The sequence below is a fragment of the Necator americanus genome, chromosome II (genome assembly GCF_031761385.1).
Source record: "Necator americanus strain Aroian chromosome II, whole genome shotgun sequence".
In the NCBI taxonomy this organism is placed as follows: Eukaryota; Metazoa; Nematoda; class Chromadorea; order Rhabditida; family Ancylostomatidae; genus Necator; species Necator americanus.
In genome coordinates, this window is record NC_087372.1 from 1,453,065 (window position 1) to 1,479,993 (window position 26,929).

Below are 26,929 nucleotides of genomic sequence, written 5' to 3' on the forward strand. Positions count from 1 at the left end.
ATCGAACGGATTCGAGTCTTTAGGCTAGAAATTCGTTAATGCTGTAACCTTGCAACATTTCTTTCCGCGACGCGTTACGGATGTCAGTTCGCGTCACGCAGCGATTGAAAGAAACCTTCGTAGTTATTTGCATTGCCCCATTTCAGTACGTTACAACGATGATTATGTGGACATCTGTGAGATACGGTTACGGAAACGATTCCAATTGACCCGCTTTCTGTTCGTGATCACTTCTCCGTTTGCACTGTAAGAGAACTTTTCGCGTGAAAGAAATCTAATTGAAGACTATTTTCAAAGTACAAATTACCTTCAATACACAATTGGCCTAGTTTTTATGTTCATTATATCGTGTACAGGCTTTATTTCCACTGAATATTTGTAGTGTGATCTATTGAAAGATGAAATGAATAAAGTATCGCAGTGTCTGCGTGCAATTCCCCTTGTGCAGCTAATTTGCTATCGTTTCTCACTAATTTCAATTGACAGTCATGTTGAAAAGCTAGTAAACTCAAATCCTAACATCGTATCATGCGCTGATTAGGCAGAATCCCAAGAGAATCCCTGTTCAGCCAGGATCCGTCGGCAGGCTCCTCCGACTTCTGCAGAACCATGCACTGGTGCAGCCAACAATTTTTCTTCCGGTGTCTTAACTCTCATATTCAACGCGTGCTCTTCCAACAGTTGTTGGTCAGGTTTTCGTAGCTGCCCTTTGATGTCGTCTACAGTCGCACCATCTTCTTCTGCTACAGTGCAAGAGTGCTACATGGAAACATATGACTTCACTCTCGATGTGCACTGAACGACATATCACATTGTTTGACAGTTATTGCTCCCCCTTTTTAGGAGCCAGTGGGCGAGATTCTCTGGATTTTTCCATAAATCCTGGCACCTTGACGCTGCTCAACAAGGGTGTTAATCGTTTTATTCTGGATTACATGCATTTGTTTAACTCGCCTTCTCTTGAAGAGGTGTTGCAGAAAATTTGGGTAGGATTTCTGCACCATTTACTGCAGAATGCGTAATTAATAGAAGAGTTTTTTTTTTACAAATTACAATTATAATTGCAATTATATCTTAAAAATCAGACACGAACTAGTTAGTATGAAAAATTTCGATGATACATGTCAGCTATATGTTCCTCCCTAGAATTTGTTTCTATTCTCTCTTGGTGCTCTTAGCCGTTCGAGGATAGCAAGAGTTTCCCACCTGTTCGGCCAAGGTTCCCAAACACTGGTCACCGTTGTTCCACTGTAGCGTTCCGGATATCTGGATTGAGATTTCTCTCTCTCTCCGTGTGGAAGGACAATGATCTGTCAATCTAAAACAATAATCTGCAAAAAGATCAACTTTGTTCCACACATGTTTCCAAATAAATAAACATAAACGGGCAATTTCTTGGCACGATTTCAAGTGAAATGCATGTGATTCATCTGCTCTTCGTAATTGACCCAATGTCCTCAGCAATAAGTTTTTGTTTTGGGGCCATAGCTACAAACCACGTTCAATGGTCCGTCGTCTTTCCAAGCTGCAAATAAGTAAGTAGAGCCCCGGCATTACTGTAATGATTCTCCTTCATTACGAAGGCTTTGAGGAAGTTGAAAAATTCCTGAGATTCTGCCTTTCAACTCTGTTTCAACCGAACACTGCCCGGCCATACTTCAGTATGGAGAAAGGGTTACGGAAAGCGTAGAAGTGATGTGAATATCGAGAGTTATCCTCGAGACATTGAGACTCCAGGTGAAGTGTGTTGTTTCAGTTTGCTCTCGGTTGCAATCATGCTCTTTGCAGATCCCGGCAGCGGAAAAGGTTAGACCACCAGTGGAACCATTTATAAGTGTAAACGACATGAACAAATCAGTTTTATGAATGCGTTTCTGTCGCTGCTAATGTCCAACTGCAGAGAATCTCACGTGAACGTCACGTACAAACAGCATAGGCGTGGTTCAGTGCACAATTTCTGCAAGATATTTTGAGAAAAAGTTCCCCTCCCACTCAAATGATGTGGAAACACTGTCTATTATCTTCTTTTTAGTGTTTAAAGTTACACCATATTATGAACAGCAAGTTGTAGGAATTCTAAATGGTGACATTAAGTAAGGTTTGACAGTGAGCTTAGTTGGCAACACGCACTACCCTTGCTTTTTTCAGGAATTCTGGCTAGGAACACAATCATGAGGATCCGGCTGACTTGTTGCTACAATTAATTGTTTTCAATGATAGGTTTGTGCAAGTGTATTCGAGAGCATTACCTGCCATACTGCCTCAGGAAATATTTATGAAACATTATTATCATTATTATTAATATCTATGATTGATCCTTAAGCAATATCAGCTTGTGGAGTGTGCTACAGCGCTTCTCTGCGATTGAGTGCTGCACCCAACTCAACCGAACTCCGACATGACTTCCCTGATCCGCTTAGGATCTCCAGCTGAAAGAAACGATAGTAAATCCTTTCATTAGTGAGTCACCGCTGCGGCGCTGCACAATCAACCACGTACTCTGGAGTGCAGAGACAACGTACCTGACACCGAGAGGTATAGGTGGACGTTAAGGACACTCTCACATGGATGGACGGTGGATTCGATGTACGAATGGGGGGTGATCTTCAAAAACCCCACCATATCATACCAGGGAGTTTTTGGAGGCAACGAATGCAGTCCAAAGCTTTCAGGATCTGAATTAAAGGACTAAGTGTATTCTGAGGGGATTTTTTTCCAAATTGAAGCACTTTTTTCGATACTGAATTAGGATCGACATTGATTGCCCTAAACATTTAGGTTTTGTCTAAGGCGGTTGATTAAGCGTTTATTGAGTGGTTAGGTCTTTAGTTAATTACAGGTTTCTACTAATGCAGCCCAACCATTTCCACCGATTTCGGACAGCTTTCAGTTGTTGTCGGGAAAATGCAGAAGACGCGAATACAACAACGTCAGCGGCGTAAGGTGGGACCATCCATGTCTATCTATATAACCCTTTTCAGCTCTATGGTGCTAGTAAGAAGCACATTTTGTATACAATCTAGCATTTAGCAGTTGTTACAAGTCCACACATTTGTTGTTGCTGTTTCCAACTTTTTTTTTCCTTTTTCTTCGTTTACTTTTCAATTCTTGGAAGGGCCGTTTTATCAAGTATTCACGTCGGCTGTAAAATCGCGAGTGTAATTCCATTGTGTTTTGCTAATTAGACCCTCGCAGACGAAACTACATAGAGAGTAAGATTGCAGGAGGCGGAGAGATTACATTACTAGATTACTAGATTACATTAGATTACATTTGTATTCGCTTTTCTTTGAGTTTAATCTTGAGGTACAGCTTAACTCACGACAATACAAAATCTTCGATATCTTTTTTTTTCAAAATTTATCTAGTGTCATGTCTGCATTAAGGGAATACACTTAATGTGCCCGCTTTTTGCAGTCTCGATGTTGCAGAGTGTGTCGTGAAAGGATGGATTGTTCTGGTCATGAGATATTTTTCCTGGTAGCTAAAAATAACTCTTTTTGTGGCAATGTTGCGAATGGAACTGGTGCAGGAGTTGAAAATCCTTAGCTTCTGTTATATTATTATATTTCATTAAAGAATACATGTAGGTCTTGCTACGAGAATTCCTCGAACGCAACTGAAGTGGGTGTTGAAAGTGAAGGCTTGTTTAACTGAAGAAGAGAAAATACATTGAATTCCTTTCATCTTAGTTATAAAAATGAGGAAATGCAGATATGTAACTTCTTTTTTTAAATCCCAACTGGTGTTAAAGCATGGAACTTTACCAATCTTCTCGGTTTTTAGCTCACAAACTGGAGAACCTTGTGAAGAGTTGGCTCGCTAAACTCCTCAATACAGAATGACATCTTTATCGTTTCAGCGAGCTTCTATTAATTTCCCCCTGTTCTTCATGAAATAAAACTTTTCAACTCAGCTAGAGAATATTTACGAGCTTCATTTACTGATTTTATTCTATACAGGAACGAATAGTAAGTTTTCTGAAGCAACGCTTGCATTTTGCGTTTTCGTTTGCGATTGTGTCATAGGTGAGTTTATCTGATTCAATGTATAGTTTTCTTCAACCATATTCCTTTCATTCGTTTTTATTTAGAAGTAGACTTCAGTCAGATATATGATGTCGCGGACAAAGTTAAACGGTTCATGCTGTTGCTTTTCTTGTACAAATACAACACAGTTTTTACTACTGGATACCGCGGCTGAGGAAACATTAGTGGCAGCCTACCACGAATCTGACGTGCTGAGTGGGTCCTCGGGAGAAGCTAGAGCTAGAGCTTGGGGTTGTGGTTTTGAGGATTCGGAGTATTTCCCCTCATCTCTCCCCAGTAGTCGTAGAAAACGGCATGAGAAGCGATTTATTTCCTATGAGGTGCGTTAGAACAAACCTCTACGTGTGTTCCGGTCCCGTCAGAAGTATTGTATATTCATTGGTGTTACTTGAATAGGCTGATAACGAGTTGGTGTTCGACTGCACGCTCGTTGACGCGGCACGTGCACGAGGGTGAAGCGTTGCAACTGATTCCGTGGGAAAGAAAGATTAGGGAGAAGTGATAGGAACCACCCCGCATCCTGCAACATACAACACTATCTCCAACTTTTCTCGCCGATTCCCTCACCACGTTAAGTTTGTGGTCTGCTGCCTTCAAGGGAGTGTTTCGTCGGATGTTCAACATAGTCATTCAACCCTGAAACACAAGATGGAAATAGTGAATATTTGAGCGGAATGCATTCGTATGGTTTGAGGCCAAGAGGCAACAATGCAGTTCTTTACAGAAGAACTAAAGTAATCCTTTTCCTCGTATCTATTCCTCTAATGAACTATTTAGCGAGATGTGTTGCCGTTCAAGTTGTATTGTAAAGTGTCACTTTCCGTTATAATGTGCAGAGTTAGACGTTAAAAATGTGATCCAAATGTGCTAGTTTTAGTATTTTTACATTCCTTAGAGTCAGCAGTATTGAATCAGATTATAAACGACTAACCAGTCATGACAGTTACAAATTTCGTTGCATGTATTTAGTGTCCAGTTAATTTTGCTAGGAATTCATAGAGGAAATTCAAAGAAATCCATAGGGTTCTGTTCCGCTGTCGAACATTTCCGTTGTGGGACGCTTACTGGACGCTTCGGCTCTTCAGCGTCATTCTGAAGAACTTCTTATGTCAAATGCATCCAAAGTCAATGGAAGTACTACGAAGAATGAGATAGTCAAGTACGGAGATCAGCAGCTTATATCTGAAACGGTACAATGTGCACCAACTTCATGTGAGCCTTTTCTCGTCAGTCTCCACATAACTTTCCAATCACGGCTACCACAGCCATCTTTGTTGAAGTGCTGGATTCTTCCGCTTGGTCCACTTAATCATCGAATTGCCGTATTTGTTCAATGTGCTCATTCCCAGCACTTCATTTTCCTCGTATGAGATTGAGGGAACAGCTCAATGTAGGCGGATGCAAGCAGCCGTCCAATTCGTTCCGAATGTGCGCAAGTGGACGAGCACGAAGAACCTTCGACTGGGACAAGCAGAAGCATGAAAAGTGCATACTGAAGCAAAAAGAGAAAGCGATTGGATTACGGCAGAGGCGCCGCACCCACACGAACGAACAAATTCGCAGCCGACTGCATCGGTCAATAATTGCGATCTCTGCGCTGCGTCAATTGTGCAGCGCCAATTGTGCTGCTGACAGACCTACACTTTACATCTGCGCAGTGGGATTCTCATGCAGGGGAGAACCAAGAGAACTTGTTGCTCTGGACAGATTCACTCGCTATCACCGATCGGAATAGAAGCGCTTGCTGCTCGCACCGCCTCGTGTAGTCGATTACACCGATCAGAATGTCAAAATGTTGGCGCTTGGTCAGTGTTGGGAGTCGTTCCTGCTTGTGTAATAGATGGGCTTATAAGATACCCATCTTGGTTGTCTGGTTGTCATGTTTGCCGTGATGTGCTCTACTCGAGATGTGAAGAGTACAGCGTTTCAGCTCTTTTTGCAGTTTCGCCACATTATAGCTTAGGCCTAGAAGATTGTTGTGTTGTAAACTCCCAAGTAGGGTCAGGAGCAGTGAACGAACACAGCTTCTTACTTGGTTATTAGTCACCGATTTACCGCATACTCAACTCGCATAGAGGTGCGCTCGGCCACAGTTGACCGAAGTTGCAGACGAAACACTCTCTGTCTGTGTCGGGTCTTGTCTTCTTCACCGATGTAATACTCTAATGTGAAATAACTCTTGATTTTACGGTTTTTTTCCTTATTGGAATGCCAGCTCGAATGACTAACGTTTCACTTATAACGGTGACAACTCACTACGTTGGTTCGTGGTATGACACCTTGGACTGTGACTCTTTTGTCTTGTTGTTTTGGGATCCAAACAAAGTGTCTCTTTTAAACACTCGAAATCAAAGGTTGTGACGATCAGGATCTTGAGCAACTTTGTAAAAAGGGAATGTTCCTACAATCTCTCATATTAATATTGACCGAAAAAATTTGCAGAGATTAACTATGGCATCTGAACCGGTTATACGCAAAATGTGCACTATTATAACGTTGCTGGACATTCGCTTTTTCTCTCCGTCACGCTAACGCTGTCTGACAATTCCCAAGGTGGAAAAGAGTAGCAAAACTGCAACGACTTCGTTCTTTAAACTTTGTGCAACTACTGTGAACTGGATAAAATGGAATTAGTCAGAACAGGAGATAAGTTGTGCATATGATACTTATTGATGTTCAACTTTTATTAAGGAGCTACGTCTTATCATATTCACATATGTCTTTGATAACTATTGGTTGGAAAATCGCTGATGAATCGCAAGCGTCTTTAAGAGCTAACACGATTAACTACGCGTTTATCGGCGGACCTCATCACCCTAGCCAAGAAGGAATTTAATTATTCTAAGAAGATAGAGAAAAGAAAAGAAAGATTTCTTGATAAGCTCTACGTATATGGATGATTCACTTATAATTCATAACTATAATGAGAGACCAACAGATCAATTACTTGAGCATGTTTACAACAGTGCTCTGGAACTTAGAAACACCCATCTAAATCAATATTATTGCGATTTCTTATATATAAATAAAGTGATTAATAATGAAATTTCAGCAGAACTGCGTAATAAGACAGATGATTTCAATGTTCCAGTGATTGAAATAACGCATACTAATTCCAATATTTTACAGCAGATTGCGATAGCCACTATTTACAGAGAAGTGTGGAGCATTTCTGATATATGGTCTGGATTGGAATTACTTGTAAAAGTAAAAAGTCAACTTCTAGGAAACGACTATTCTCACAACTTCGTTTACGCAAATATTTTTATAGTGTTTGTACAGAAATAAGATCATTGCAGGTAAATATGCGCTAGTGGATATTGATAAATAAATAAGTACAACTATAATAGCTGTTAATTAAGAAGTTGATTCGTGACACAACCAATAATTGAATGCTATCATATTTGAATTTCCGTTCTGTTCATCAGTACAGCTATTTTGCTCCAACACAACTCTTTTTTTCCATAGTTTTTTATCCATCTTTTTTCATTTTTTACCGCCATTCTTGCTTTTATGACTTTAGTGGGTTTAGTCTCAGTTTCGATAGAGACCATTTGCGTTGCGTTCAGATCGCCACTGAATGACGCATCGCTGTCGCAGTAATTAGGAGTAGCTTGTTAGCAATAAGTGGTTTTTGAGGATATGTCGAGCTTAATACTGATCAGTGATGATAAGTTGTAAAGTTCGAAAAGCAGCTCAGTAAGAACGAAGAAACTCATTACTGGGGGCTTCCTATGATGTTTGATATAAAATGTTTAGGACACTTCATCTGTGTGGGTTCTATGCACTTTAATGTCATGATTAGCGAAGGGATGCCGTGAGGATTATTTGCTAGTGCTCGCCGCATGCCCTGCATTATAAATTCCATTATTTTTTACTTTCTATAATATTGGGTGGGATCACATGTACGAGTCTGACTGGTACCTGGCGGACTTGTTTGTACTAAGTGAAATCAGGCAATGGGGTACGCACTCTGGGCACATGCGAGCCATATAACTTGCACAAGTGTATGGCGAAAGTTACCCAGATATTGCAAAAAGTGCTGTCTTCTAGCACACCATCAAGGCACAACCCAAAAGAGGGGACACTCGTCGATGTGTGCGACTAGGCTTGGCCAAGATACCGGTAACCGCATCAGACGATAATACTAGCCCTCGATCAAGTCAAGTAACTCATAGTATGGTATCTCGCCGCAATAAATGATACTCACAGGGCTTGAATTGAAGCAGTTTTTGTGCCACATTACACGATAACATAGATCAGTTGCTCATCACTCAATTACGTAAAGATAGAGATTTGTCTGAGGGTTTCGTGCACAAAGAGCAAGTGTACAAGTTTAAAATAGTGATTTCTTGTGGGATAGAAGGTTCTTAGGTGCATTTTACCTTATCACATTAACTGCGACGTCCGTTCATTGAGAAAATTGCTTTTAGAATATCTTTGGATTCCGAGCAAGCAAGACCAGGGAGAGGAGTCTGACTTTTGTAAAATTATGAGTCGTAAATTAAGGCTCGGGATTGCAACGAAGTATCAATTCCGAAGAATGATGTAGAAGAAGAAAAGAAATGCAACTATGCAGAGTAATTTGAAGAAGTAAATTTTGTATTCATGTAGTCACATCATAGTGATTATCAATTTGATATATATCCACTTTTCGCGGCACTTTTCGGTGACGAGGCATGTGGGAGGAATGTAATTCGGGATAGAATCTGACATCATTTTCATGTTTGAGTTTTTTTTTTCTGATTTGCAGAAAGTATAGTGCGCCGACGTCGAAAGCATCAAGAAAGTCGAGGAAACCCCATGAAAAACGGTTCTTTAAGAACACTGATGTGTGACTTCTCCAAACAATGCGACAAAAACCTGATGTCTCAAACTCAACTTCTGTCCAAATAAGGTCTTGCACGTGATTAGAAAAGTATCCCTGCTGACCATTTAATGCTTGTTTGGTCAAACTCCACCTTCTCTTTGTCATCGACTGTCATTCGAATTAATTCTTCCAGAAAGTGATTGATCAGGATGTTCAAATCCGTTAGATTTGATTCTGCAAATCGAAACGATTCACAAAATGCATTTGGATTTGCAGAATCAAATTTCTAAATGAAGAATCAAGTTTCTAAATGAGGCAGGTGAACACATTGCTTTTGAACTATACGCAAGCGTGAACACTCGATTTCTTTCTGTGCAGTTAAGGGAAATGCATCATTATTTCTAATGAAGGATTATCTGTGCCGTTTTCTTTTCTCGTTTTTTTAAATGGTGAAATTGTCAAAGATTAGGCTTAAGGGACTTCATTAATTTTCATCCGCTCGCCAGCGGACGCGGCGCGTGTACAAAGGTGCCGCGTTCTAACGTGCCTCGTAGAAACGAACGGTTAGTAAGGTCTTTTCCCGGCACCATTTTCAGGACGTTTAGTAGGAATTGGGCGTAATCGTGCTCATATTAGTTAGATACACTCAGAACGCTATCTTTTTCTGGTTACATCCTAACTTTAATTTCCTAGTACGCTGCCTTTAACAAGAAAGTATCAACGAAATTTAGTATTTAGTATTTTCTGACAGTATGACAGTTGTTTCAGTGCAGACAATATCACCACTTTCTGTCCGTTTGTATTATCACAAGGTACATAAGCGAGTGTCCAGGGCGGATAAGGTATTTGAAAGAGTGGGAAATAGATGCGCAGCGAGAGCATCGTTGGATCCTTGTCTTTTACATTCCTAGTAATGTCCCAAAATCAGACAGAGATTTGCGGGAGTACCCTAGTACATGTTGCTGTTCAGAACAACTCAGTTAAGTAAACATCATCAGATAAGGAAACTTCATCTGAGAACAGCCGCGATGATGCATGCATGCAGGATTTTCAAGATTATCAATGTGCAGTCATTATGCGTGTATTTTCAGTTATTGTCCGAGTGCCGAGACAGCAGCATACAGTACTCTTGTTGAGGAAGAAGCTGAAGGACATTTGTGTCCTTTGGATCTTGTAGTACAACGTCATGACGACTAATTGTTTTCATATAATGTTTTGTCTCTTGCAGGTTCAGCAGATCATGAGATACAAGCCATCGTATTGTGTTATTCAAATTATTAATTAGTTATTGTTATTAATTAGTTATCATTAATTAGTTATTGTTATTCATGTTATGCAAAAGTATTTCAAAAGAAAATCTCACTTGGATTTTTCTAGTTTCAAATGTGTATTTTAAAAGAACATTTACTTCTATGACTTTTGATTGTTTAACCATCAATGAGCGCCGTTATTGCGTATGGGTGCCCTACCAAGGAAACCTTAGCGGTAGCCTCAGGATTTGAGTTCAAAGTTAGCAGCTTCGGCACGTATTAATTTTCAGGAAACTTCTGCGTGACATCACATTGCTTTGGTGTCCACAACTGAATACGAGGTCTAGAAATTGCAAAATGTTGCAAAATTCAAAGAAGTGAATCCAGTTCTCTTATGCTGATTTGCTACATTCCACGTTAAGTGGTGTACCTAGAAATTGCTGTGCGTATCACACTCACATTCTCGGAAGACGCATTCCAATGATGTGTACAAATCAAACAGATGACTCACATAATAAACGAGTTCGTTAGTTTGCAATATGATATTCGCGAAAAGGGAAAAGGAGGGGGAGGAGGGATTCCATTGATAAACTGAAAAATTTGTCAGAAACCAATTTATAGTGCTTTTCTACTGCTTTATCTCTGGATCATCTTCTACCACTTCCTCTCTTTGTTAAATAATGTATTAGTTGTGAATTAAAGCTACACAATTATGTTCACTGGTTATCACAACATATAGCGTTGATGCACAGTTTTTTTTTGCTGCATATCAACAACTTTTCGTTAAGAAAAATTATCACTTGTTTCATAATATATCGCTAAAAATTATGTTACCTTATAAAATACCTAATACTATTTTTATAAAATTATGTTACTCTAAGTACGCAAAGTTAGTTTTCAAGCGATCGTTTTAAACTTGGATGGAGGCAGGTTTTTGGGAACAAACACTTTCATCACTCACTTTCAAGGCAACAAAACACGAAACAATTATGTTATGTTTTAGTTTATGAGGTTGAAAGGAATGTATAGAACGAAGGAGAAGTCTGTCGTCTTAACTAACAATGTAGCAGCTAATCCGCTTGTCGCTTCGCGTTCGACTTCAATCAGAATCGTTTAAAGTTTATGGACGCACTTCTGCCTTTGTGGGGACCAGGACCAATGGATGTTTCAAGCCGGTGTTTTTATCCTCAGAAACAAATGCAGGCGGTACAAATTTATCGATCCCGAATGGCTGGGAGGCTTGATTGGCCTGGAGCGGAATCGAACCATTGACCGTAGCTGTAACGTTCTGCAAGCAGTACGTTACAGAGTCCTCCCGCCCTTCCTTCTCTCCAATTTCCCAATAGAAATCGTATTATTGCCATGTTGTTAGTACCAAAATATAAGGAAAATGTCAGAAATCTGTATGCATTTTCGGCGCGGGAAATTCATACGAAAAAATTCTTAAAAAGTGCAAAATGCATTCGTGTGGGGAAAGTACTGTATTGTTTCTCATTTTGCTTGAAGAATCGTTGCTTGAACAACAGATGCAAATCATTTTGATGTAATTGGACCTTAATCTTTCTAAACTTGCATTTGTAGCAACATTGTTGAAAGTAATTGTATCTATAGAACTCGTCTAAAACGTCGCGGAGCAGTCCCATAATAAGCGATGCTAATGACGATCAACACAGCAGAGAAAACGCCTCCGCTGCTCTCTTTGGTTCGAACAAGCAACGCATTAACAGCTAAAAATAGCTTTTTTTCTTGGTATCGTCATTTTAATTTTCTACTCGTGGAGAATTGTGGAATCACAGTAATTCCATGGAATTCACTACCAGTCCAGGGAGAACACATTGCTGTGAGAACACCCGAGTATAAGATGAGAGTTGTTATCAGTTCGAGAGTCGAAATCTATTTTGGTATTGTTATGCGGGAAAAGTGCAGTTTTTTTTCAGTATGTTGCCTACGACAGAGACAACTACTAGACCTTCCTCGATTGGTTTTTTTTTTTTCTTGTAAACCACGGATTAGATCCGAGGGAGAAGTGCAAATTATTAACGATCGTATGTACGTAGCTCGGTACAAAGTGTGAAGAAAGAAGGATTGTGAACGAATGGAGGGCATATATAGACCCAGTATAAAAATAAATATAAATGATATTTTGTTATTATCTGCTAATAATAGTAAATAAATATGTCATTTCCTTGTATTGAGTATGGTTACGCTTTTCGTTTCTTCTAAGTGGCGAAATGATGTGAATATTCATCTTCAACTCGCTCTTTCCCTTGTGCATTCTCGTAGAAGACAATTTTTTGAAGTGCAAAAAAATTTCTTTCGATATTTTATTAAGTTTTCAAAATAGTTTCTGTATTCGTTAGCAGGTGGCATCTGTTTAGTCAATTCTGATTGAAATGTAGGGTCCACGTCGCGTACTTAATTCAGAAACAGCGCACTTAGTGCTCGGAGTCCATGCGGACTACTACAGCACGAATGTTGTTCTTTGAATGAGATCCTCGTTGAATAGGCAACCGCTAATGGTTTGCAAGTCTTCTTCCGCAAACGCGATTACGTCAACAACACAGATTTGAATAGAAATACTAATAAAACTACGGGGAATTTTTTCCGTTTGAAAATTTAAAAGAAATTAAACAGTAACGGTTGGAATTTACCCGTTTGAGCATGTCCTTTTGTATTCAAACGGTACTCCTATTACAGTTCTTTTGTCTTAATTTTTTCCCACACATTTATTTCCCCTCATTTTGAAAACATTGAGGCTAACTCCTTTGCAATTCATATGTAGTAGTATTTTTTACATTGTAAGATAATGTCCAATGAAATGCCGAAAAATCCAAATTTTCGCGAATTCTCATATTTTGCTGTTTTTCTGAGCGAAACACAAAAGAGCTGAAGAAAAATAGAGAAGCGTGCGTGAGATGACCATTATTTTTTCTGATGACGATGGAAAATATAACCACAGGAAACTTTGAGTACCTAAGTACAGTCTCAAGAAGATAAATGTGAACTTTCATTTTTTTTTGGCGAACCATTTATTTCGCCCATATGTAATTTCACAATTTTCGAGACTTGAGGAAAAAATACTATTGCTATTTTCTAAGGTGCCTGCTAAAGGAAAATTAAATCACAGGAAAGGTCTATATTTCTGCATGTTTCTATTTGTGTTCTCTTCAAAGTGTTCTTTGTTGGGGAAATGAATAGAACACGTAAATGCACATGGAAATGATTTCTAAATTAAGAAACTATTTTATTCTTTCATAAATTTGCGACATAGAAGGGAATTATTAATGGACTTTTGTTATCACATTATTGTTACGTGATGAGATCATTCCACATTAAAAACTCCACGCTGAGTACATTTTTGAAGATTTCGATCATGAACTACTAATGGACTGCAAACAACGAACTTTGCGTTTCTTATGACCTCAGATCAGCGTAAAGCCACCGTATCCTTTGCGCAACGGAATCAGCTTGTCTCAGGCGCCCTCTAAAAACTCGCAAGCGGCCAGAAGCTGCTTTTATGTAGATTAACGGAAATGCGTAAGCATCGTTTCTTCGGAATTGATTCCACCAAAAACAGCTCCTCCTACGACCTATTAATGTTAAGTGGTGAAGTTCTCCAACGTCAACAGCTTTACACTAAGTCATTTTTTGAGTATTTTTCAAAGTTTCATTCGTGACGGCTAATGGATAGAATGTCAATCAGCAAAATCGAATTGAGCCTCTTCCTAAAAACTCGCACCGGCTTCTTAAATCCACCGTATTTCTTACGCAATACCCGCAATAAAGTGGACTGAGCTGATCCCCATAAACTGGCAGGAATTACGAGCTGCTTTCGGATAGATTAACAGAACATCTATTAGCACTGTTTCTTCTTCAGACGGATGGGAGTCTGCCACCATCGGAACCCGACGAAGCATTTTTTTTCAAACTCATGCGTAGCTGTGCTGAATCCAGTAGAACGAACCTAGTCCAATTCCACACGTTGTTTCAACTAATCTCATTTTAGCATACTTTTCCCGATGGTGATTCAGGTTGGTGACATCTGACCGTTGTTCACCCAACGGGCAATCCTCAAAGTTCACAAAACAAGAAACCATTGGCGTAGCAGTAGACGTTAGTTTTTAATGTAACTCATTTGGATGGAGGTCATGGATAGTGTGGCTTTGTTTGTACAGAAATCAGACATGAAACGACACATACGTCCTATTATATTTTTCCAAGATAGGAAATGTATCCTTACAAACAAATCATTACATAAATTATGGGTTAAAGTCTTCTATAAAGCGCGAAAAAAAAATCTGAATATCTGTAAATTTGCGTATCGTACCTCCATTAGCTACTCAATAAACTGATAATAAAATAATAATTTGACAAATTGTCAGGAAGAAAGGAATTGTTGTACTATTTACAACCGAATTAATGGCAAAAAAGATATGATAACGATTTATGCGAAATAATCAAATCAGCTGTTTTCTATAAGGTACGCACTCGCATTGTACATCATTACTTGTATAGAATCAACGCTGAAGACTCGAGGAAGAAAAAGCAGTTGCGGAAAAAAAACCGCTTATTATAAAAGTTGAATGCAATCAGTTTTATTCATTACTTTGCAATGCGTTATGCGTCATAATGTAACGGAATAAAAAGTGGACTAAATGACGACGTGTGACGTATTTTACATCACCGTTACATGACTTTCACGTGCGACGTTTTATGTGTGTTTTTAAATTTGTTTTTCCACAACTACGCTTCGATTACATACACGTGGAGCATGGTAATGAATTTGCAAGTTCGCTATTAGTGGGACATTAACGTTTGCAAGCTGAACATCTGCAACTGTTTCTATTGTGGACTCTCGAAGATCCGCGGAAAGCAAGGGACAAAAAGGAGCTGAGGGATAAAAGGGTTCCGTCGCTGTTCTCGTGGTTTTGTTTTTTCTTTCTGTTTTCTAAGTCCCTTGCAGACAGATGTAAGCGTTTATTTGCATTGCACATGCTGGAACAATAATACATAAACTAAATCCAACTAAATCCCCGATTGGGTTCATTTTGTGTTCAAAACATCTTTTTACCTTCGGTCCAGTTCCGAGAAAATACTACGGATTTGTAAAAGATGGAATTCTGTGGGATTTGCGCATGTCTTCAGTTAATCAGCTCTCGTGTGTACTTGGAAAGAAAATTTCTAGAATACGAGCAAATCCGAGCGGATTAGTTGTTAAATTTCCAGCAGATGCAGCAAGGAAACTAAGAGAAAGTGACACAAAGGAATTGGAACTGTTTTTGAACTGAAAAAAAAAAACTGATAAAAAAAGAAAATTGTTTTTTTTGGATTATAACTGGGGAAATAAAAACTGATTTTTGTTACAGGAGTTTTTTGTGTTGAAAAACCTTCAACGTTGCTACCGTTCAGCATCCATTGTTTATTTTTTTTAAATACAAGTTATTGACTTTTGACAATTTCTTGTCGTATTTAGTTGGTTGAATAAACAATCACGGGTAAGCAAGAAGAAAAGGTTGTGAGTAAGCGATTCATCCTGAAAGAGAACATGAGTGGATGTAAGATCCAGAAGATAATAATTTTGTGGATTTATCACGGTGGAAACATTGTATCTATAACTCAAAGAGATGTGATAGCGGTAAAAATTTGCTTTGAAAAGAAGTTAGTTTTTCCAATTTTTTTCCAAGCATTTTGTCTTCATTTCATTCAGTCCTAGATACTTCTAAGAATAAACATCACCTCTTTATATTTCTGAGATTATCATTCACAATTTTTAACGGTTCCTAAGTTAATTCTTCGGCAGCTTAGCCTTAAAGATAAGCTGAAGTTAAAGAATCAATAAGAAAACCATAGTAGGAAGCTTCTCTTCTGGGCTCCTCCATTGAGTTGATCAGAGTACTAATTTTTAGGAGTTGGTATTCAGAATTTTTGGACGACTGGGTACAAAATTCACTATTAACTGAAAAAGGCTGTTAATTGAAAAAAAAAACTCTCCTTCACTAAAGCAAAAATATTACGGTCACAAGTATAGCAATATCTATAGTTAAATACAATTACGCTCATCAGAGTTAGACTCGTCCATTAAAAAAATTCAGGAAACAAGTATAACAAAAGACTGCTTGTCGAAAAAGGACAAATTATTTTATCAATTATTTACAACTGATAAATGTTGACTGATTATGGAAGTAAAACGACAGACAAGTAAAAGACAAGAAGTAGAAGAAAAAGAATGCAAAATTTGGAGGAGAGATCAGAAACGGAACGAGGTGAATTGCGGTGCAAAAAAGTGGTAGAATTCGTGCTTTTGGAGGAAACCAGGAACAATGTGGATAACCTGTCCTTGAAAACTATCCGCAACTGTATATTAATTACTATATACCTTGGAGTAGGCTTACTTCGCACATATTCCAGTAGGTCTATGTTTTCTTTTTGTTTGAGGTTAGAAAAAAAGAGACTTTTTCTAATATTTCGTTTTACAGCCTCTTCCATAGTGATCCATCAATAATTTGCATTAATTCGCTTTTAGAAAAGTTCATTTGTGTAGTTTCAGATTTTCAGGATTGTTTGAAGTATGTTTCTTCTATTCTTATTCGTCTTGTTTCTTTGCTGAATAGTATGTTCAATTACATGATATTTAGTTCCCTTATAAGGTGCGATAATTTCTCGTAAACAACTAAATTGTTTTATTCGATAACCATCTGATTAAACTCTTCACGAGCAACGGTTATAATTAAAGCGTACACGGCGAGAACGATGTAGAATGTGTCTTTTCAGGGTACAGCCGAATACCGAAACATAGATACTTCCTCATTAAATGAATGTTTCTTTTTTTAATAAGCAGTGGAGTGAAATGTTTCAAATAGGGACAGTTAGGAGTTGTTAAAAAGGAGTAGTCAGAAAATGAAGCTTGCTAAAGTAATGGTAGTTAAGTAAAAAGTCGTTCGTGCCTTGAATAAATATTGCTATTTCAGTAGAAAGTTAGAAAATTAAAAATAATTAGAAAACGAGTGTAGAATTTCAGTAGAAATAGCAGAATGCCTCTATTTTTTTTTTCTCGAAAAAAAAAACCTTTACCTCATTGACGACAAAGCGGTTTTTTTACATGTCGACTGCGACAACGAGTACTTTTTTGAGCGCCAATTGTCTGTCTGCATCGGCAATCTCCCAAAAAAGAGGTTAGCGAACCGATGGGATATTGGATAACTCCTCACAAAGAACACACACAGAATAGTGGAACAGACAACCTTGGCATCTCGCTTTTTATGAGAAACTCATCTGTTTTCCTTGGGTTAGTGTCGTTTCCACTCTTTCTGCCCTGCTGGATGAGAGAACCAAGAAGACAACAAAGACTAGCACTTTTATCAAAGTAGATGAGGTGCGTTTCTGAAACTGTGAGTGCCGTCCGTTACTGCTTTACTCTTTATCGCTGTCTGGCGAGCGCCACCGTCAGTACAACCACAACTAGTTAGCGATATGGGTATGAAATTCGTCTGTCTCGCAGCTGACAGCTCATATTTTGCACTCGTCAGTTTACTTGATTGCAAAACAACGTCACCGCATTCCTCAAACCCATCATCACTACCGCGCTTCTCGTCGGCCGGGGCGCTGGGTACAGTGTTGATGAGATCCAAGATCACGTCCACCTCGGAGGACAACCAATATGTCAAAATGACATTGTTTTCAAATAATAAAAGATTCGCAGAAACTGGTAGTCGCGGAATATATAGTGCTAGAAGGCGGACAACAATAGATATTCAACTAATTCTGGTTGCCGTTAGCAAAATGAGGGATGTTCGGAATTGAGTTTCGATGGAAGTTGATGTAGAATTTCATTGTTTTTCGCACAGCTCTCAGAATTTTTGAGAGAATGGCGAACTGTTTGATTTCGAAGACGCCGAGAAGTTCACAGATATTAAATGACTGTGAAGGTCAGCGCAACTATTCTGGAATTTCGATAAAAATTGTGGTCAGTAGATGGGACCAGTCTTTAACACAAAACATGAGACAGGTCAGGTTTTTCGAATATTTTGGGCACAGTTGTTCCACTTTTTCTGCCGAATAAATAATAATAAATCATTCTCACTTTAGGATATGTACTTCTTCATACAAATATAGAAAGTTTCCAAATGGAGCTAGACATTTTTTTAAGTGAAAACAAAATGAAATCCACGAATCTGGTATGAAACATGTAATTTCTCACAAAAACAGAAAAATTATTCTTTGCTAAGGCTATAAGCGTATTTAAGGAAACACACGATGAAAAACTACTGGACTGCTTAAACGTTCATGAAATTTTCGATGTTCGAAGCAGACGGTGGCGTTCACGACCCACGGTGAATTCGGTTCCCTCCAAAAAAACCCAGAAAAAATGCGAGTATAGCAGATCTTATCCATGTTTTCTCTTTCCAACGACGGAACCTTTTACCGGAGATGGGGCGCGGAAATTCCGCAACGCGTCCGTGATTGTTGCGGCAGCTGCCTATCGAAGTAGCATTAGTTGGATTGCGAACGTTGTACGCCGACGGAGTTGCCTGTGCTTTATTGCGTACTGAGCTGCATCGTTGGAGAGGCGAAGACACCTGGCAGTGATACAACGCAAGCATTTTTTTATTTGAAAATAATTTTTATTTGAATTGAGCGTGATCCTTGTCACAAACGTGAAGTGCACGCGTACTCCCATCAACGTGAAGTAGTCGTACTTATGCAGGATGAAAATTTCGTAAAATACTGTTAATACGCGTTACCCTAATTCTTTCTCCTAAGGAAAAACACGTTATTGGCTGGATTAAGTATGGACGAATGAGGCGAAGAAAAATTCAGCCGAAACGCTGGCACTAAGTGTCCATCTCAATACAAATGTATTACAGTTGTAACTCTTTCCTTAAAGTAAGTTAGTAGGTGCGGATAGCTAACGGTTCGTGGGAAATAGGGAAATTTGTAATTCAGATTTCTGGATTCCAAGCTTTATTCCGCATCTCCGAGCTATGCTTTGGACTGCCGACAGTACGTATTAAAAGCTAAAATTTTTAAGAATCTGGAGAGAAGAAAAAAGAGAAGAAAATAGGGTTGTTTTATGACTTGTAAACTTTGTAAGTAAAATGGTTGTAAGAAAAATCCATGTAATCCATTATGTAACGTCTGAAGTTATAAGATTTGCTTGGAGCAACGTCATCCTTCGATTTATCCGCTTGAGTTCTGGAAAACCGACTTCACGACCAGAATTCCACTGGAACTTGTAGTAGACATGAGGACTTTGTTTCTATTCCTTCTGAGTGCAGACATAACGGCTGATCACCTTCGAAAGAGAATACGGTGTAAAACTTTGGTCAGTAGAACTTCTTAAATGCTCCTATTCCTTAACCACGAGTGGCCATCCTGAGTTTCTGGGAAGTTTACTTTTTTCAGAATTTTTTAATCTAACATGTATTAGGTTTCAGCAATAGTATCCCCTCTTCTTAGTTTAATTTTAAGAAAGTTTTACTTTAAGCCTAATCAAAATTTCCGTTTTTCGGAAGAAGAACTGTTCAGCTCCTTTTTGTTCGTGAATCCCAAAAGTATAATGCTTACTTTCACCAACTGTTTACAACAAGTTTTACGTCGCTCTTGACCAATTTCTCTCCATTTTTTTTTTGGACAAGACGCCCTTAAGTTGTGACTGAGAGCAGTCACGCCAGCAACGGAGTCATACCAGATTTAAAAATTAAGTGAAGAAAAGGATTGACGGGAAGAGAAAACATTACACTCCAATGTTCCTTTGTGTTTTTAGTACACATGAACCTTATTAGGTCCGCGATGTTGCATTTGATAATCGGACCACCAATCTGACCCTGCGAATGGCATCTAATTGTAACGATGGTGTAAATCTAAAGTCTCCTTGCGGCTGAACCGATTTCAAGAAGTCCGTTCGTTAACTAGAGAAGTGAACTCTAAGTTGATCTCCAGGCGACGTAACCACGTTCGAATGCGTTGCCGCGCAAGACACTCAGTGAGCAACCCCTATCCTCCTCACTGCGATGTCTAACTTCTGTTATCGACCTCTCAAAACAGTAAATGTGTCCACATGGTTGTTAAACCATCCACCTGGTATTATGATGATTGTCTCTTGCGTAAAACATCATTTTTCGTTTCCTCTTCTCATTGTTGCATTACATTTTACATTACTTCCTCAACGTTATTCAATCTAGAAATTTGCTTACTATTTTTAGCTGTTTTGCCAGAGTTTGGATAACGGAGCTAAATGCAGTGATAAACAAACTTTGACTGAGAAACGCCGGCGGGTTGCGGTGAGCATTTCAGTGCACTAATGTGTACACAACACAGCGCAGTCCGCAGTTAGTGGGTTGTCTGTGTTGTACCCCATTAACAACAACTTGATCTTAAATAGTTTTGGGCGGGTGTGGTGTAGCGGCTAGAGGTTCCGCTTCCTGCTCGATCGATCGGAGGTTCGAATCCGCCCTAGTGCTCACCAAGCCTTTCGTCCCTCCGGGATCGATAAATTGGTAGCAGACTTGTCTGGGAGGATAGAAACACTGACTTGACACATCGGCTGACCACCGCAAGTCATTGTATAGGTCAGTTACAAGTTGGTAAACCTCAACCGATTCTGAATTGAAGTGAACGTGGGAGCGCATAGCAAGCGGATTGAATAACGCCAGAAACTTCATCCCTCATCCTTTAACACAGCGCATCGTTTCGAGCCCGATGCCTCAGCAACAAGCTTAGCGTTTATTAATTCTTTACCACTAGTAGTAAGGTTGTGATATGTTTTTCCTATGAGCCAGTTTTTGACTGTATCAGGAACAATCGGCTAATCAATGATTTGTTCCAGCAACAAAGCAAACAGATTTGCAAGCAACATCAAAAACGACGAAAAGGTTAGCTTTAAGGAAACAATTTGAAAAGTAACATATTCTTCAACAAAGTTCACAAATCAAAAGATCAATGGTTCAATGAGTCTCCTCGACCTACCTTTAACAAGACAAAGAAGAAATCACACAAATCAGTAGGTGTTCATTAAACATTGAAAACTCCACGCCATTGAGGAAAAGGCTAAGGTGTGAAAGACGAAAAGTGTCGTCTGGAGTACCAAAGACTTCCGTTTTTGCGTAATTTTTCTTTCCTTTGAGAGTTACTGAGCTCAGAAATGCCGGATTCCATCGTGGTTCGTTCTTAATAGTATGCGAAAAAACATAGGACTCTCTCACAACGACGCATCCGTTCAAACTTGCCCAACTGCACAATGTATTGGTGGGTGTGGTACAGTCGGTCCGAGAAGTCCGCTGTGGCCACACGGTCAATAGCTCGAAACCGCCCTAGTGCCTACTAACCCCTTCGTGGTCGACAAATTGGTACCAGACGTGTCTAGGAGGATAAAAACACTGATTTGATACATCGGCTGGCCCCCGGAAGTCATTGTGCAGGGAAAGCACACGTTCTAGAACCGCAACGAGGTCTAAAACCTCAACGCGTTGGCGCGTCCCATATGGATTGGTACCAAAGGACTTTGTCCTCTATCCTAACTCTCCAGCGCTATGTTCGCATTTTAATTCCTGAGGTTAAGGGAAAAAGGGTACCTGTTTTCAGGTGAGGACAATGTCCTTGTATGTGCGTTTTCTCTCAACCAGAAATAACGTTGGACATTCTTTATTGTAGGATTTTTCTTACTCTGTTTATTCTTTTCTATATTGAGTACACGTTATTTTTCCTAGTATATAAAGCTTACACAACTCATACAAATGTCACCACGACATATTAGGCCTTTCAAAGTTTGAGGGATCAAATGAGGTTGATCTTAAGTGCATATTCCCACAGAGACGACGAGTTAAGACGATCAATCTTTAGTCATTAAAAATTTTAGCACTTGTTCCTGTTTCTAAATATTCTTCCGAAATCATTCTTTCCCTGTATGCTTATCGTTTCACTTAAAACATCATTTAAACCAATAACAAAGAGTTACGGTAACAAATTACGTACGTGCTACGCTTCAATTTTCGGTACGGCATTGTTGGTGTTCGCCTGTTACTTCTTCATCAAGCCACCATTAGTACTAGTGCTTCCATCTCTGCACACCGACTGAGCGGTGCGTGGAGATGGATATCCGTGACCGTGAGCCAGTATACCCGTTTGCTGAACTGCCGTCGCTGTACCTATGACTTCAATGAGGAGGACATCTTGCTGGCTGATGTGAATGGATGCCACTAAAGTCTGCAGCCTGCGTTCACTTTAATAACTTCTCAGGTCTTAACGCCTAACTTCCTGAGTTCTCGATGTCTTTGAATACCAAAAAATCATTGTTGTGCTGGGATCGTACACGGGACTAATACCTGCTCATTGTATTCTGTTGGCCGCTTTTTTACCATGTATGTATTTTCTATATTTGTTCTTATTCATCTTTGGCATATCCTTTTGGGACGCTATTGAGCGTAATAAATAAATAAATAAACAAATAAATAATAAGCAAATTTGTTTTTTAGACTGACTTATACAGCATTATGTTGCAAATGACAGCATAAATAGTGGATTTAAAAGCGATCATGTTCTAATAAATGTAGGAGTATCAATTATTGTTGCACCAAAACTACAATCGAGTAAAATCGCAGTGAAATTACGAACAGGTGTGCACTAAGCCAGCAACTTTAAGTTATTTACTGTACACTTATCTGACAGAAGTGTCTGCCGAGAGATGGAAATGCTTTAGCTTAGAGATAATCAGATCAAGATCGAGTAAGAGGCCCTTAAGTTAGTAACTACGAATAAATGCGCTAGGAGCAAGATTTTTTCTTACCTGTCGAAGGAATATTTTTTTCCTCGTAAATAGTGCTTCTGATTATTATGTCAGCAAGAATGACCCAAGATGAGGATTCAAGAAAAGAGCAAGCCCACGAAGGATGACGTAAAGTAGTAAGGGACAATTAGAGAAAGGAATAGGCAAAAAAAATGAGGGGAAGAATAAAAAGAAGAAAAACAAACGACGAGCGCGACTGCGGTGATCTCGCTTCAGAGAAATGATATCAAGTGTGTGGCAGTGCAGATTCTATCCATCATTGATCCTAGCACATCGATTTTTTTTGATCTGCCCCGCTCAAAGGCACTTTCTCGAACATGTAATGCTCAATATACGTCGAAATAATTGCAAAGTAGAACCTACAATACAATAAATTGTTATTACAGTGTTACTACAGTAACCGTTGTGATTTCTGCGGGAATTTCATATCACACTCATTTAAGAGGTAGAAAGTTTCCAGAATCTGATCTTTATCGAAAATGTAGTCGGATCACTACCATTTCCATGCAGTGAAACTGGCTACTATGTCCATTTAGGAACAGTGCTGTACATACAAAACAAGTAAATGTTGGATATTCAAAATGGAATTCGGTAAGGGTGTAGGTTTTGCCTGGAGCCGCACATGATGGGATGATCTGCGCATGCGATGAAATGCTGTGGAGGACTAAACTACTAATTGTTTATGAAGGATTCGCTCCGAAGTAGTGTTCAAAGAAAATGCTGCCGGATAATATTGCTGTTCAAGGATTTGATCTGTCTAGAAAAAGAAAACGAATAGAGATCTCATAGAGATCACAAAGAGGACTCAGCGCGGTCCGACCTCGATCAATTTGACAGAGCTGATGTCCCTAGCATGAACATATCGCGAACTCATTGGGGGAGACTCTCGAGAGTTTCTGGCTGCCCCTCTCCATCTCTGTTGCTTAAATACGTTCACATTTCTGTTACTGAAACCATAAAGAATTCGTGCCGAAAGTCGGACGCAACGTGGATCACGTTGATGCACCGAGACGCAGCGAAAACGCGCCATCGATTGGCGAGTACGTCAGAGAAGCAGGGCATCAGTGTCCACCTCTAATTTTAGCACTGAAAGAACTTAATATCAATCAAAATCTCTCTAAAATAACAGGAGAATTATCATTGAACTTCTTTTCCACTATTCTCGCTATTGTAGGAGCTGTCGTTTTGGCTCGTTTTTACTCAATAGCTTTTGCTTTCCACCGATCTTTGCAATCCTTCCAGATAAGGCTGACTAGGTTTTCTGATAACTGCTCAAACGGATTACTCTTCCAAAGCACTGTTTGCTGCCATCGTTCTATCAATTTCGGAGGGATCCTTAGAAGAAGCGCTTCGGAGAGTCTTATCCGAAAAGTAAATCACGCTCTCTAGCTTTTTTTTATCAATGTACATACTTCGATAACAAAAACAAATAAAATCTGCTACACCGAGTTACATCGGAAGTTTTGAAAATATCGCAAGATTCGTCTCATTCACTCATTAGCGGGCATCTCATTAGCTCAGAAATTTGCTAAGAAATAAGATCCGCAACTTTTCTGGGGTGCAGTGTTAGCGATGGAGGAATCCATTGGTAGATCCCAAGAGGTTAAACAAATAAATAATTCATTTTGGGACTACGAGTGAGAGGATCTCTAGCATGGATAAGTGGAAGAACGTCTTTTTTTTTTAGCATTTCTGGCCCGTCTTTTTTCTTCGTTGAAGTTCTTTCTCTACATGTTAGTATTCTCAATAATAAATTGTTCAGATGCGCTGTGTTTCACATGCTATCAAAGTTAATTGTAGTAGTTTTTTCGAAACTTCAAGCAACGACTTTACACTTCCAGGCCTCACTTCTGTTTCTGTAAGAATTCAGCTATTTCTCTTGCACTCTGTGCGATCTCTTGCACTTTGTGTGTACAGTAATTACAGTAATATACAGAAATTATATATCACATTCAACTTTCATAACCACTACCTTCATAGCTTGCTGATTTCACTCACATCGAGGAGTGCAAACCCTCACCTGCTGCTCAGCGATAGTTCACGTAGAAACGGTAGAGGTGAAAGTTAGATGCGTTAACAGTGTTCGGAAATTATCTTTGGCAGGAGAATCGGTAAAGAGATCCCGCTGCCACTGCTTGGTCAATGCTTCGAGACCGCCCTAACGCGAATCAGACCTTTTATCCATGCGGAATTGATAAATTGCTACGAGAGTTGTCTGGAAGCATAAAAACACTGACTTGATACATTGACTGGCCCCGCAGGTCATTGTTTAAACTGCAAAAGTGTTTAAACTTTGTATATCTAAAACAATTCTGGATTAAAGTGGTTGTAACGTTCTCGCAGCTCAAAGGCTCGTATCAACGCCCAGCACCTCGTCGTTTATTCTTTGAACTTTTGAGATGTTACTACTAAACTAAACTATAGTACTAAAGAGAACAAGACAGAACGTTTGGTGTCCCAAACTGCAAATAGGATGACACATCCAGAATACTGAAAAAGCACAAAGTTCCAAGCAAAAAGGTACTGAGGGAAATTTTTTCTCTTCTAAAGACAACGTTACAGTTGCACCGTACGCAGCATTATGTCCATGTTTTGCGGATGTTGAGCGTTTCACGGGTGTATAAAAGAGGAAAGTTTCGTAAAATCTTTTATATCTGGAACAAATCATAAATATTAAATAATAGTGTGCTCTCTTTGAATCGAGCATCCATTTTCTTTTTTCGTTTTTGGATGCATATTTGTCTGTTTTTACATCCGAACAAGAATGTGCTTCTATGAGAAGAATTTGTACTATATTTTTGTTAAATCAGCCAAACCCCTTTGATTTTAAGAAATCTATTTGTTTTGTATGAAGTTAATGTTAAAGATTCCAAATATCATTATTTTCAATTAGGACATCGTGAGGATAACTACCCACTGCTTCGATAAAACTTTTTTTTAGCAACAATAAGAGGACTATCCCCAGGATTTTTGAAACAAAACTTCCCCATTAATTCAAATATCATCAAGAAAGATTAAAAAAAACTGAAGCTATGAATTATTCTACTACTTTTAATTTCTATTTTTCCGCCACATAGTTCTCTTCTGACCGGCGCATGTCAACATTTTTCCTCGAAGCAAAAATAAAAGTTTTAATTAATATAAAATAAAATATGGATAGGCAACAACAAAATGAATAGTAATAAATAAAAGGATGTAAAATTTTTCCAATTTTCAGGAAGGGAATAGAATGAGGTTCAATCCAATTTGTGGTAGTTTTAAACGACAATATGCTGATTTCTGTTTTCTACGGAACTGGAATTTTGTACCGTTAGCATTCCGAGTCAAGTGTTTTTAGAAATAAACCAAAATCAACAGTTTTCGCTTTTCGCTCTACGATATTACAAGGATATTTTGTAGAAAAATCCCACAATTACGTAGCGACGTTTTTCGACAGGGCAGCTCTGCTGCCCACCGATTCTTCACCATAGAACATTTGTCGGTTAATTCTAATGTAATCAAGAAGGTTTTATCACAAGAATTAAAGAGTTTGCCTCGTTTGTGTCCTGGAACTTCTATGTCAATGATACTGAAGTTTTCCAAACGTTGAGTGCCCATATTCTCTCTTTCTTTTCTCCTCCGCTCTCTCCATTTCATTCCTGTATTAGAGTAAAAGTTTTCTTTTTCTTCGTTTCTCAACCTCCTATTCTGTAGTTGTGACTTAGCACGTAAATCTCCAAGTCCTCTCTTCTTGAAACCTCCGCATTTGATAGTGTATTTATGTCTGAAAGTGGTTCGAGGTCTTTGATACCATGCATATCCCATCAAACTCCTCCTCTCTCCTCGCCAACCCCCGATATTGTTCCAAGCACACCACGCAAGACCATAAAAGGAAAACAAACTGACCAGTTTCACCGACTAGCGGGGTTGGTAAACCACCGCGCTCTTAAAGACTGTCACCAAGGCGAATGAGATCTACGCACTGCGCAGTATCCTTAAGTACTGGTGTCTGGATAACGTTAAGGAACTGCATGTGAGATAATCTTATAGCTCACAGAGT

The 26,929-nt window shown here is 39.0% G+C and overlaps 1 protein-coding gene across 2 annotated transcripts; it reads right to left on the reverse strand.

The window, feature by feature from the left end:
• Positions 1-537: 537 nt before the first annotated feature.
• Positions 538-26,526, reverse strand: RB195_016574 (uncharacterized protein; the record flags this gene model as incomplete). 2 transcript variants are annotated; one of them, XM_064183163.1, is made up of 3 exons in its annotated part: positions 538-743; positions 2,388-2,429; positions 2,523-2,622. In XM_064183163.1, 3 exons carry the CDS (start codon positions 2,620-2,622, stop codon positions 538-540), a joined length of 348 nt encoding a protein of 115 aa, XP_064039043.1. The 2 variants fall into 2 exon arrangements, with proteins under 2 accessions (XP_064039043.1, XP_064039044.1); XM_064183162.1 differs by lacking the exon at positions 538-743 and adding an exon at positions 26,424-26,526 and having other exon boundaries at positions 2,383-2,429; positions 2,523-2,675.
• Between the last annotated feature and the right edge of the window lie 403 nt (positions 26,527-26,929).